Here is a 14,373-nt window from a genome sequence, read left to right as displayed (position 1 = left end):
CTTTTGACAGCGTAGACACCCCAGCCACTGCCCTCAAACGGCAAGGCATCGTTGTGATTGGCATCGGAACAGGGAGCTCTGACAGCAGAGAGCTGCAGAAGATATCCTATGACCCGACTTATGCTCTGTCAGTTACTGACTTCAATGACCTCCCCAGGATCCAGGAAAAGCTCTCCTCTGTCATGAGCAAAGTGCCTGTTAGGGTCTCACCCATGCCACCAACAGTGACTGGTAAGAAATGTTTACTTTGCAATATCATGGTAGGATGCCAAGCGTACTATGCTCAAGTGTATTTTTTCAAGTTGATGTCAGCCACAGCCGCTCCAAGAAGGCAGTTTTACTTGAATGAAAAGAGTAAATTGGAAACAGTTGGGTCAGCGTTCACCATGTGACGTTGACACACAAAACGTTTGACATAAGAACCTCATATTTTGACACTGTTTGCACCCTAGTTGACAGACGACCAGAAGGAAAGGATGTTGTGTTCTTGTTGGATGGATCTGATGGAACTAGAAGTGGATTCCCAGCAATGCGAGACTTTGTCCAAAGAGTCGTAGAGACACTTAGTGTGGATGACAACAAAGACCGTGTCTCAGTGGTTCAGTACAGCCGAGATCCAACAGTCCAGTTCTATCTGAACACGTACACCAGCAAAGGTCAGATCCTTGACACTGTCAGAGGAATGAGGCACAAAGGCGGTAGTCCCCTCAACACCGGAGCAGCTCTCCAGTACTTGGGAGACAATGTCTTCACTGCCTCTGCCGGAAGCAGGCGCGATCAACAAGTTCCGCAGGTCCTAATACTCTTAAGTGGTGGAAGGTCTTTTGACAGTGTCGACGCACCAGCTTCTGCTCTCAAACAGCTTGGAGTCTTGACCTTTGTGATTGGAACCAGAAACTCTGACAGCAGAGAACTGCAGAAGATATCCCACGATCCCAGTTATGTTCTATCGGTATCTGAATTCACAGACCTTCCCAGTGTCCAACAAGAACTTCAGTCCTCTGTGGAGGACGCAGTTGTTGAAGTCACCCCAGAATCACCAACTGTATTGGGTATGTTCACAAGTCCAGCTTCTTTCTGGCATTTAAAGGCAACCAGACTTGTTATACCTTCATAAGTCAAAAAAGTGATGCATGGTATTAGTGTAGCTTCATATGTTCCTATAAAAGACAGGTGTTACTGTTCCCTCTGTGATTTTTAAATCGCATGAAGCAGCCCTGGCATGTCCAAAGACTATACTAACATGTGGAGAAAAAAACTCCTCAAGTGTCGAGTCTGCAAAGGGTGTTTTCTTATGTCTTTTCCTGCTGTCTTTTCTCAGTTGACACTGACAAAAAGGATGTGGTTTTCCTTCTGGATGGTTCTGATGGCACAAGGAATGGCTTCCCGGCCATGCGAGATTTTGTTGAGAAAGTGGTGCAGAAACTCAATATCGGAGAGAACAAAGACCGCGTCTCTGTGGTCCAGTATGGCAGAGATGCAGAGGTCAATTTCTATCTCAACACTTACACCACAAAAGAGAATATTGCAGATTCTGTCAGAGGGTTGAGACACAGAGGAGGCAGACCCCTCAACACCGGGGCAGCCCTGCAATACGTCAGGAACAAAATCTTTACAAACACTTCTGCCGGGAGTCGGCACCTGGAAGGTGTTCCGCAGTTCTTGATCCTGCTAAATGGTGGGAGGTCTTTTGACAGCGTAGACACCCCAGCCTCTGCCCTCAAACGGCAAGGCATCGTTGTGATTGGCATCGGAACAGGGAGCTCTGACAGCAGAGAGCTGCAGAAGATATCCTATGACCCGACTTATGCTCTGTCAGTTACTGACTTCAATGACCTCCCCAGGATCCAGGAAAAGCTCTCCTCTGTCATGAGCAAAGTGCCTGTTAGGGTCTCACCCATGCCACCAACAGTGACTGGTAAGAAATGTTTACTTTGCAATATCATGGTAGGATGCCAAGCGTACTATGCTCAAGTGTATTTTTTCAAGTTGATGTCAGCCACAGCCGCTCCAAGAAGGCAGTTTTACTTGAATGAAAAGAGTAAATTGGAAACAGTTGGGTCAGCGTTCACCATGTGACGTTGACACACAAAACGTTTGACATAAGAACCTCATATTTTGACACTGTTTGCACCCTAGTTGACAGACGACCAGAAGGAAAGGATGTTGTGTTCTTGTTGGATGGATCTGATGGAACTAGAAGTGGATTCCCAGCAATGCGAGACTTTGTCCAAAGAGTCGTAGAGACACTTAGTGTGGATGACAACAAAGACCGTGTCTCAGTGGTTCAGTACAGCCGAGATCCAACAGTCCAGTTCTATCTGAACACGTACACCAGCAAAGGTCAGATCCTTGACACTGTCAGAGGAATGAGGCACAAAGGCGGTAGTCCCCTCAACACCGGAGCAGCTCTCCAGTACTTGGGAGACAATGTCTTCACTGCCTCTGCCGGAAGCAGGCGCGATCAACAAGTTCCGCAGGTCCTAATACTCTTAAGTGGTGGAAGGTCTTTTGACAGTGTCGACGCACCAGCTTCTGCTCTCAAACAGCTTGGAGTCTTGACCTTTGTGATTGGAACCAGAAACTCTGACAGCAGAGAACTGCAGAAGATATCCCACGATCCCAGTTATGTTCTATCGGTATCTGAATTCACAGACCTTCCCAGTGTCCAACAAGAACTTCAGTCCTCTGTGGAGGACGCAGTTGTTGAAGTCACCCCAGAATCACCAACTGTATTGGGTATGTTCACAAGTCCAGCTTCTTTCTGGCATTTAAAGGCAACTAGACTTGTTATACCTTCATAAGTCAAAAAAGTGATGCATGGTATTAGTGTAGCTTCATATGTTCCTATAAAAGACAGGTGTTACTGTTCCCTCTGTGATTTTTAAATCGCATGAAGCAGCCCTGGCATGTCCAAAGACTATACTAACATGTGGAGAAAAAAACTCCTCAAGTGTCGAGTCTGCAAAGGGTGTTTTCTTATGTCTTTTCCTGCTGTCTTTTCTCAGTTGACACTGACAAAAAGGATGTGGTTTTCCTTCTGGATGGTTCTGATGGCACAAGGAATGGCTTCCCGGCCATGCGAGATTTTGTTGAGAAAGTGGTGCAGAAACTCAATATCGGAGAGAACAAAGACCGCGTCTCTGTGGTCCAGTATGGCAGAGATGCAGAGGTCAATTTCTATCTCAACACTTACACCACAAAAGAGAATATTGCAGATTCTGTCAGAGGGTTGAGACACAGAGGAGGCAGACCCCTCAACACCGGGGCAGCCCTGCAATACGTCAGGAACAAAATCTTTACAAACACTTCTGCCGGGAGTCGGCACCTGGAAGGTGTTCCGCAGTTCTTGATCCTGCTAAATGGTGGGAGGTCTTTTGACAGCGTAGACACCCCAGCCTCTGCCCTCAAACGGCAAGGCATCATTGTGATTGGCATCGGAACAGGGAGCTCTGACAGCAGAGAGCTGCAGAAGATATCCTATGACCCGACTTATGCTCTGTCAGTTACTGACTTCAATGACCTCCCCAGGATCCAGGAAAAGCTCTCCTCTGTCATGAGCAAAGTGCCTGTTAGGGTCTCACCCATGCCACCAACAGTGACTGGTAAGAAATGTTTACTTTGCAATATCATGGTAGGATGCCAAGCGTACTATGCTCAAGTGTATTTTTTCAAGTTGATGTCAGCCACAGCCGCTCCAAGAAGGCAGTTTTACTTGAATGAAAAGAGTAAATTGGAAACAGTTGGGTCAGCGTTCACCATGTGACGTTGACACACAAAACGTTTGACATAAGAACCTCATATTTTGACACTGTTTGCACCCTAGTTGACAGACGACCAGAAGGAAAGGATGTTGTGTTCTTGTTGGATGGATCTGATGGAACTAGAAGTGGATTCCCAGCAATGCGAGACTTTGTCCAAAGAGTCGTAGAGACACTTAGTGTGGATGACAACAAAGACCGTGTCTCAGTGGTTCAGTACAGCCGAGATCCAACAGTCCAGTTCTATCTGAACACGTACACCAGCAAAGGTCAGATCCTTGACACTGTCAGAGGAATGAGGCACAAAGGCGGTAGTCCCCTCAACACCGGAGCAGCTCTCCAGTACTTGGGAGACAATGTCTTCACTGCCTCTGCCGGAAGCAGGCGCGATCAACAAGTTCCGCAGGTCCTAATACTCTTAAGTGGTGGAAGGTCTTTTGACAGTGTCGACGCACCAGCTTCTGCTCTCAAACAGCTTGGAGTCTTGACCTTTGTGATTGGAACCAGAAACTCTGACAGCAGAGAACTGCAGAAGATATCCCACGATCCCAGTTATGTTCTATCGGTATCTGAATTCACAGACCTTCCCAGTGTCCAACAAGAACTTCAGTCCTCTGTGGAGGACGCAGTTGTTGAAGTCACCCCAGAATCACCAACTGTATTGGGTATGTTCACAAGTCCAGCTTCTTTCTGGCATTTAAAGGCAACCAGACTTGTTATACCTTCATAAGTCAAAAAAGTGATGCATGGTATTAGTGTAGCTTCATATGTTCCTATAAAAGACAGGTGTTACTGTTCCCTCTGTGATTTTTAAATCGCATGAAGCAGCCCTGGCATGTCCAAAGACTATACTAACATGTGGAGAAAAAAACTCCTCAAGTGTCGAGTCTGCAAAGGGTGTTTTCTTATGTCTTTTCCTGCTGTCTTTTCTCAGTTGACACTGACAAAAAGGATGTGGTTTTCCTTCTGGATGGTTCTGATGGCACAAGGAATGGCTTCCCGGCCATGCGAGATTTTGTTGAGAAAGTGGTGCAGAAACTCAATATCGGAGAGAACAAAGACCGCGTCTCTGTGGTCCAGTATGGCAGAGATGCAGAGGTCAATTTCTATCTCAACACTTACACCACAAAAGAGAATATTGCAGATTCTGTCAGAGGGTTGAGACACAGAGGAGGCAGACCCCTCAACACCGGGGCAGCCCTGCAATACGTCAGGAACAAAATCTTTACAAACACTTCTGCCGGGAGTCGGCACCTGGAAGGTGTTCCGCAGTTCTTGATCCTGCTAAATGGTGGGAGGTCTTTTGACAGCGTAGACACCCCAGCCTCTGCCCTCAAACGGCAAGGCATCGTTGTGATTGGCATCGGAACAGGGAGCTCTGACAGCAGAGAGCTGCAGAAGATATCCTATGACCCGACTTATGCTCTGTCAGTTACTGACTTCAATGACCTCCCCAGGATCCAGGAAAAGCTCTCCTCTGTCATGAGCAAAGTGCCTGTTAGGGTCTCACCCATGCCACCAACAGTGACTGGTAAGAAATGTTTACTTTGCAATATCATGGTAGGATGCCAAGCGTACTATGCTCAAGTGTATTTTTTCAAGTTGATGTCAGCCACAGCCGCTCCAAGAAGGCAGTTTTACTTGAATGAAAAGAGTAAATTGGAAACAGTTGGGTCAGCGTTCACCATGTGACGTTGACACACAAAACGTTTGACATAAGAACCTCATATTTTGACACTGTTTGCACCCTAGTTGACAGACGACCAGAAGGAAAGGATGTTGTGTTCTTGTTGGATGGATCTGATGGAACTAGAAGTGGATTCCCAGCAATGCGAGACTTTGTCCAAAGAGTCGTAGAGACACTTAGTGTGGATGACAACAAAGACCGTGTCTCAGTGGTTCAGTACAGCCGAGATCCAACAGTCCAGTTCTATCTGAACACGTACACCAGCAAAGGTCAGATCCTTGACACTGTCAGAGGAATGAGGCACAAAGGCGGTAGTCCCCTCAACACCGGAGCAGCTCTCCAGTACTTGGGAGACAATGTCTTCACTGCCTCTGCCGGAAGCAGGCGCGATCAACAAGTTCCGCAGGTCCTAATACTCTTAAGTGGTGGAAGGTCTTTTGACAGTGTCGACGCACCAGCTTCTGCTCTCAAACAGCTTGGAGTCTTGACCTTTGTGATTGGAACCAGAAACTCTGACAGCAGAGAACTGCAGAAGATATCCCACGATCCCAGTTATGTTCTATCGGTATCTGAATTCACAGACCTTCCCAGTGTCCAACAAGAACTTCAGTCCTCTGTGGAGGACGCAGTTGTTGAAGTCACCCCAGAATCACCAACTGTATTGGGTATGTTCACAAGTCCAGCTTCTTTCTGGCATTTAAAGGCAACTAGACTTGTTATACCTTCATAAGTCAAAAAAGTGATGCATGGTATTAGTGTAGCTTCATATGTTCCTATAAAAGACAGGTGTTACTGTTCCCTCTGTGATTTTTAAATCGCATGAAGCAGCCCTGGCATGTCCAAAGACTATACTAACATGTGGAGAAAAAAACTCCTCAAGTGTCGAGTCTGCAAAGGGTGTTTTCTTATGTCTTTTCCTGCTGTCTTTTCTCAGTTGACACTGACAAAAAGGATGTGGTTTTCCTTCTGGATGGTTCTGATGGCACAAGGAATGGCTTCCCGGCCATGCGAGATTTTGTTGAGAAAGTGGTGCAGAAACTCAATATCGGAGAGAACAAAGACCGCGTCTCTGTGGTCCAGTATGGCAGAGATGCAGAGGTCAATTTCTATCTCAACACTTACACCACAAAAGAGAATATTGCAGATTCTGTCAGAGGGTTGAGACACAGAGGAGGCAGACCCCTCAACACCGGGGCAGCCCTGCAATACGTCAGGAACAAAATCTTTACAAACACTTCTGCCGGGAGTCGGCACCTGGAAGGTGTTCCGCAGTTCTTGATCCTGCTAAATGGTGGGAGGTCTTTTGACAGCGTAGACACCCCAGCCTCTGCCCTCAAACGGCAAGGCATCGTTGTGATTGGCATCGGAACAGGGAGCTCTGACAGCAGAGAGCTGCAGAAGATATCCTATGACCCGACTTATGCTCTGTCAGTTACTGACTTCAATGACCTCCCCAGGATCCAGGAAAAGCTCTCCTCTGTCATGAGCAAAGTGCCTGTTAGGGTCTCACCCATGCCACCAACAGTGACTGGTAAGAAATGTTTACTTTGCAATATCATGGTAGGATGCCAAGCGTACTATGCTCAAGTGTATTTTTTCAAGTTGATGTCAGCCACAGCCGCTCCAAGAAGGCAGTTTTACTTGAATGAAAAGAGTAAATTGGAAACAGTTGGGTCAGCGTTCACCATGTGACGTTGACACACAAAACGTTTGACATAAGAACCTCATATTTTGACACTGTTTGCACCCTAGTTGACAGACGACCAGAAGGAAAGGATGTTGTGTTCTTGTTGGATGGATCTGATGGAACTAGAAGTGGATTCCCAGCAATGCGAGACTTTGTCCAAAGAGTCGTAGAGACACTTAGTGTGGATGACAACAAAGACCGTGTCTCAGTGGTTCAGTACAGCCGAGATCCAACAGTCCAGTTCTATCTGAACACGTACACCAGCAAAGGTCAGATCCTTGACACTGTCAGAGGAATGAGGCACAAAGGCGGTAGTCCCCTCAACACCGGAGCAGCTCTCCAGTACTTGGGAGACAATGTCTTCACTGCCTCTGCCGGAAGCAGGCGCGATCAACAAGTTCCGCAGGTCCTAATACTCTTAAGTGGTGGAAGGTCTTTTGACAGTGTCGACGCACCAGCTTCTGCTCTCAAACAGCTTGGAGTCTTGACCTTTGTGATTGGAACCAGAAACTCTGACAGCAGAGAACTGCAGAAGATATCCCACGATCCCAGTTATGTTCTATCGGTATCTGAATTCACAGACCTTCCCAGTGTCCAACAAGAACTTCAGTCCTCTGTGGAGGACGCAGTTGTTGAAGTCACCCCAGAATCACCAACTGTATTGGGTATGTTCACAAGTCCAGCTTCTTTCTGGCATTTAAAGGCAACCAGACTTGTTATACCTTCATAAGTCAAAAAAGTGATGCATGGTATTAGTGTAGCTTCATATGTTCCTATAAAAGACAGGTGTTACTGTTCCCTCTGTGATTTTTAAATCGCATGAAGCAGCCCTGGCATGTCCAAAGACTATACTAACATGTGGAGAAAAAAACTCCTCAAGTGTCGAGTCTGCAAAGGGTGTTTTCTTATGTCTTTTCCTGCTGTCTTTTCTCAGTTGACACTGACAAAAAGGATGTGGTTTTCCTTCTGGATGGTTCTGATGGCACAAGGAATGGCTTCCCGGCCATGCGAGATTTTGTTGAGAAAGTGGTGCAGAAACTCAATATCGGAGAGAACAAAGACCGCGTCTCTGTGGTCCAGTATGGCAGAGATGCAGAGGTCAATTTCTATCTCAACACTTACACCACAAAAGAGAATATTGCAGATTCTGTCAGAGGGTTGAGACACAGAGGAGGCAGACCCCTCAACACCGGGGCAGCCCTGCAATACGTCAGGAACAAAATCTTTACAAACACTTCTGCCGGGAGTCGGCACCTGGAAGGTGTTCCGCAGTTCTTGATCCTGCTAAATGGTGGGAGGTCTTTTGACAGCGTAGACACCCCAGCCTCTGCCCTCAAACGGCAAGGCATCGTTGTGATTGGCATCGGAACGGGGAGCTCTGACAGCAGAGAGCTGCAGAAGATATCCTATGACCCGACTTATGCTCTGTCAGTTACTGACTTCAATGACCTCCCCAGGATCCAGGAAAAGCTCTCCTCTGTCATGAGCAAAGTGCCTGTTAGGGTCTCACCCATGCCACCAACAGTGACTGGTAAGAAATGTTTACTTTGCAATATCATGGTAGGATGCCAAGCGTACTATGCTCAAGTGTATTTTTTCAAGTTGATGTCAGCCACAGCCGCTCCAAGAAGGCAGTTTTACTTGAATGAAAAGAGTAAATTGGAAACAGTTGGGTCAGCGTTCACCATGTGACGTTGACACACAAAACGTTTGACATAAGAACCTCATATTTTGACACTGTTTGCACCCTAGTTGACAGACGACCAGAAGGAAAGGATGTTGTGTTCTTGTTGGATGGATCTGATGGAACTAGAAGTGGATTCCCAGCAATGCGAGACTTTGTCCAAAGAGTCGTAGAGACACTTAGTGTGGATGACAACAAAGACCGTGTCTCAGTGGTTCAGTACAGCCGAGATCCAACAGTCCAGTTCTATCTGAACACGTACACCAGCAAAGGTCAGATCCTTGACACTGTCAGAGGAATGAGGCACAAAGGCGGTAGTCCCCTCAACACCGGAGCAGCTCTCCAGTACTTGGGAGACAATGTCTTCACTGCCTCTGCCGGAAGCAGGCGCGATCAACAAGTTCCGCAGGTCCTAATACTCTTAAGTGGTGGAAGGTCTTTTGACAGTGTCGACGCACCAGCTTCTGCTCTCAAACAGCTTGGAGTCTTGACCTTTGTGATTGGAACCAGAAACTCTGACAGCAGAGAACTGCAGAAGATATCCCACGATCCCAGTTATGTTCTATCGGTATCTGAATTCACAGACCTTCCCAGTGTCCAACAAGAACTTCAGTCCTCTGTGGAGGACGCAGTTGTTGAAGTCACCCCAGAATCACCAACTGTATTGGGTATGTTCACAAGTCCAGCTTCTTTCTGGCATTTAAAGGCAACCAGACTTGTTATACCTTCATAAGTCAAAAAAGTGATGCATGGTATTAGTGTAGCTTCATATGTTCCTATAAAAGACAGGTGTTACTGTTCCCTCTGTGATTTTTAAATCGCATGAAGCAGCCCTGGCATGTCCAAAGACTATACTAACATGTGGAGAAAAAAACTCCTCAAGTGTCGAGTCTGCAAAGGGTGTTTTCTTATGTCTTTTCCTGCTGTCTTTTCTCAGTTGACACTGACAAAAAGGATGTGGTTTTCCTTCTGGATGGTTCTGATGGCACAAGGAATGGCTTCCCGGCCATGCGAGATTTTGTTGAGAAAGTGGTGCAGAAACTCAATATCGGAGAGAACAAAGACCGCGTCTCTGTGGTCCAGTATGGCAGAGATGCAGAGGTCAATTTCTATCTCAACACTTACACCACAAAAGAGAATATTGCAGATTCTGTCAGAGGGTTGAGACACAGAGGAGGCAGACCCCTCAACACCGGGGCAGCCCTGCAATACGTCAGGAACAAAATCTTTACAAACACTTCTGCCGGGAGTCGGCACCTGGAAGGTGTTCCGCAGTTCTTGATCCTGCTAAATGGTGGGAGGTCTTTTGACAGCGTAGACACCCCAGCCTCTGCCCTCAAACGGCAAGGCATCGTTGTGATTGGCATCGGAACGGGGAGCTCTGACAGCAGAGAGCTGCAGAAGATATCCTATGACCCGACTTATGCTCTGTCAGTTACTGACTTCAATGACCTCCCCAGGATCCAGGAAAAGCTCTCCTCTGTCATGAGCAAAGTGCCTGTTAGGGTCTCACCCATGCCACCAACAGTGACTGGTAAGAAATGTTTACTTTGCAATATCATGGTAGGATGCCAAGCGTACTATGCTCAAGTGTATTTTTTCAAGTTGATGTCAGCCACAGCCGCTCCAAGAAGGCAGTTTTACTTGAATGAAAAGAGTAAATTGGAAACAGTTGGGTCAGCGTTCACCATGTGACGTTGACACACAAAACGTTTGACATAAGAACCTCATATTTTGACACTGTTTGCACCCTAGTTGACAGACGACCAGAAGGAAAGGATGTTGTGTTCTTGTTGGATGGATCTGATGGAACTAGAAGTGGATTCCCAGCAATGCGAGACTTTGTCCAAAGAGTCGTAGAGACACTTAGTGTGGATGACAACAAAGACCGTGTCTCAGTGGTTCAGTACAGCCGAGATCCAACAGTCCAGTTCTATCTGAACACGTACACCAGCAAAGGTCAGATCCTTGACACTGTCAGAGGAATGAGGCACAAAGGCGGTAGTCCCCTCAACACCGGAGCAGCTCTCCAGTACTTGGGAGACAATGTCTTCACTGCCTCTGCCGGAAGCAGGCGCGATCAACAAGTTCCGCAGGTCCTAATACTCTTAAGTGGTGGAAGGTCTTTTGACAGTGTCGACGCACCAGCTTCTGCTCTCAAACAGCTTGGAGTCTTGACCTTTGTGATTGGAACCAGAAACTCTGACAGCAGAGAACTGCAGAAGATATCCCACGATCCCAGTTATGTTCTATCGGTATCTGAATTCACAGACCTTCCCAGTGTCCAACAAGAACTTCAGTCCTCTGTGGAGGACGCAGTTGTTGAAGTCACCCCAGAATCACCAACTGTATTGGGTATGTTCACAAGTCCAGCTTCTTTCTGGCATTTAAAGGCAACCAGACTTGTTATACCTTCATAAGTCAAAAAAGTGATGCATGGTATTAGTGTAGCTTCATATGTTCCTATAAAAGACAGGTGTTACTGTTCCCTCTGTGATTTTTAAATCGCATGAAGCAGCCCTGGCATGTCCAAAGACTATACTAACATGTGGAGAAAAAAACTCCTCAAGTGTCGAGTCTGCAAAGGGTGTTTTCTTATGTCTTTTCCTGCTGTCTTTTCTCAGTTGACACTGACAAAAAGGATGTGGTTTTCCTTCTGGATGGTTCTGATGGCACAAGGAATGGCTTCCCGGCCATGCGAGATTTTGTTGAGAAAGTGGTGCAGAAACTCAATATCGGAGAGAACAAAGACCGCGTCTCTGTGGTCCAGTATGGCAGAGATGCAGAGGTCAATTTCTATCTCAACACTTACACCACAAAAGAGAATATTGCAGATTCTGTCAGAGGGTTGAGACACAGAGGAGGCAGACCCCTCAACACCGGGGCAGCCCTGCAATACGTCAGGAACAAAATCTTTACAAACACTTCTGCCGGGAGTCGGCACCTGGAAGGTGTTCCGCAGTTCTTGATCCTGCTAAATGGTGGGAGGTCTTTTGACAGCGTAGACACCCCAGCCTCTGCCCTCAAACGGCAAGGCATCGTTGTGATTGGCATCGGAACAGGGAGCTCTGACAGCAGAGAGCTGCAGAAGATATCCTATGACCCGACTTATGCTCTGTCAGTTACTGACTTCAATGACCTCCCCAGGATCCAGGAAAAGCTCTCCTCTGTCATGAGCAAAGTGCCTGTTAGGGTCTCACCCATGCCACCAACAGTGACTGGTAAGAAATGTTTACTTTGCAATATCATGGTAGGATGCCAAGCGTACTATGCTCAAGTGTATTTTTTCAAGTTGATGTCAGCCACAGCCGCTCCAAGAAGGCAGTTTTACTTGAATGAAAAGAGTAAATTGGAAACAGTTGGGTCAGCGTTCACCATGTGACGTTGACACACAAAACGTTTGACATAAGAACCTCATATTTTGACACTGTTTGCACCCTAGTTGACAGACGACCAGAAGGAAAGGATGTTGTGTTCTTGTTGGATGGATCTGATGGAACTAGAAGTGGATTCCCAGCAATGCGAGACTTTGTCCAAAGAGTCGTAGAGACACTTAGTGTGGATGACAACAAAGACCGTGTCTCAGTGGTTCAGTACAGCCGAGATCCAACAGTCCAGTTCTATCTGAACACGTACACCAGCAAAGGTCAGATCCTTGACACTGTCAGAGGAATGAGGCACAAAGGCGGTAGTCCCCTCAACACCGGAGCAGCTCTCCAGTACTTGGGAGACAATGTCTTCACTGCCTCTGCCGGAAGCAGGCGCGATCAACAAGTTCCGCAGGTCCTAATACTCTTAAGTGGTGGAAGGTCTTTTGACAGTGTCGACGCACCAGCTTCTGCTCTCAAACAGCTTGGAGTCTTGACCTTTGTGATTGGAACCAGAAACTCTGACAGCAGAGAACTGCAGAAGATATCCCACGATCCCAGTTATGTTCTATCGGTATCTGAATTCACAGACCTTCCCAGTGTCCAACAAGAACTTCAGTCCTCTGTGGAGGACGCAGTTGTTGAAGTCACCCCAGAATCACCAACTGTATTGGGTATGTTCACAAGTCCAGCTTCTTTCTGGCATTTAAAGGCAACCAGACTTGTTATACCTTCATAAGTCAAAAAAGTGATGCATGGTATTAGTGTAGCTTCATATGTTCCTATAAAAGACAGGTGTTACTGTTCCCTCTGTGATTTTTAAATCGCATGAAGCAGCCCTGGCATGTCCAAAGACTATACTAACATGTGGAGAAAAAAACTCCTCAAGTGTCGAGTCTGCAAAGGGTGTTTTCTTATGTCTTTTCCTGCTGTCTTTTCTCAGTTGACACTGACAAAAAGGATGTGGTTTTCCTTCTGGATGGTTCTGATGGCACAAGGAATGGCTTCCCGGCCATGCGAGATTTTGTTGAGAAAGTGGTGCAGAAACTCAATATCGGAGAGAACAAAGACCGCGTCTCTGTGGTCCAGTATGGCAGAGATGCAGAGGTCAATTTCTATCTCAACACTTACACCACAAAAGAGAATATTGCAGATTCTGTCAGAGGGTTGAGACACAGAGGAGGCAGACCCCTCAACACCGGGGCAGCCCTGCAATACGTCAGGAACAAAATCTTTACAAACACTTCTGCCGGGAGTCGGCACCTGGAAGGTGTTCCGCAGTTCTTGATCCTGCTAAATGGTGGGAGGTCTTTTGACAGCGTAGACACCCCAGCCTCTGCCCTCAAACGGCAAGGCATCGTTGTGATTGGCATCGGAACAGGGAGCTCTGACAGCAGAGAGCTGCAGAAGATATCCTATGACCCGACTTATGCTCTGTCAGTTACTGACTTCAATGACCTCCCCAGGATCCAGGAAAAGCTCTCCTCTGTCATGAGCAAAGTGCCTGTTAGGGTCTCACCCATGCCACCAACAGTGACTGGTAAGAAATGTTTACTTTGCAATATCATGGTAGGATGCCAAGCGTACTATGCTCAAGTGTATTTTTTCAAGTTGATGTCAGCCACAGCCGCTCCAAGAAGGCAGTTTTACTTGAATGAAAAGAGTAAATTGGAAACAGTTGGGTCAGCGTTCACCATGTGACGTTGACACACAAAACGTTTGACATAAGAACCTCATATTTTGACACTGTTTGCACCCTAGTTGACAGACGACCAGAAGGAAAGGATGTTGTGTTCTTGTTGGATGGATCTGATGGAACTAGAAGTGGATTCCCAGCAATGCGAGACTTTGTCCAAAGAGTCGTAGAGACACTTAGTGTGGATGACAACAAAGACCGTGTCTCAGTGGTTCAGTACAGCCGAGATCCAACAGTCCAGTTCTATCTGAACACGTACACCAGCAAAGGTCAGATCCTTGACACTGTCAGAGGAATGAGGCACAAAGGCGGTAGTCCCCTCAACACCGGAGCAGCTCTCCAGTACTTGGGAGACAATGTCTTCACTGCCTCTGCCGGAAGCAGGCGCGATCAAAGAGTTCCGCAGGTCCTAATACTCTTAAGTGGTGGAAGGTCTTTTGACAGTGTCGACGCACCAGCTTCTGCTCTCAAACAGCTTGGAGTCTTGACC

The 14,373-nt window shown here is 46.9% G+C and overlaps 2 protein-coding genes across 2 annotated transcripts; both read left to right on the top strand.

Annotated features, from left to right (window-relative positions):
* The first annotated feature begins 3,025 nt into the window (after positions 1-3,025).
* LOC147251681 (collagen alpha-3(VI) chain-like) lies at positions 3,026-4,491 on the top strand. Its single transcript, XM_086221114.1, has 2 exons — positions 3,026-3,605; positions 3,827-4,491. Exons 1-2 carry the CDS (start codon positions 3,080-3,082, stop codon positions 4,489-4,491), a joined length of 1,191 nt encoding a protein of 396 aa, XP_086077240.1. The 5' UTR covers positions 3,026-3,079.
* A 1,099-nt stretch (positions 4,492-5,590) lies between these two features.
* LOC147251680 (collagen alpha-3(VI) chain-like) lies at positions 5,591-14,296 on the top strand. Its single transcript, XM_086221113.1, has 3 exons — positions 5,591-6,125; positions 13,131-13,727; positions 14,268-14,296. Exons 1-3 carry the CDS (start codon positions 5,591-5,593, stop codon positions 14,294-14,296), a joined length of 1,161 nt encoding a protein of 386 aa, XP_086077239.1.
* The last annotated feature ends 77 nt before the right edge of the window (positions 14,297-14,373 follow it).

The sequence above is a fragment of the Aulostomus chinensis genome, chromosome 12 (assembly GCF_037954235.1).
Source record: "Aulostomus chinensis isolate RoL2024-O1b breed Wild chromosome 12, RoL_Achi_v1.0, whole genome shotgun sequence".
Taxonomy (NCBI): Eukaryota; Metazoa; Chordata; class Actinopteri; order Syngnathiformes; family Aulostomidae; genus Aulostomus; species Aulostomus chinensis.
This window is presented reverse-complemented; position numbering and strand designations above follow the sequence as displayed.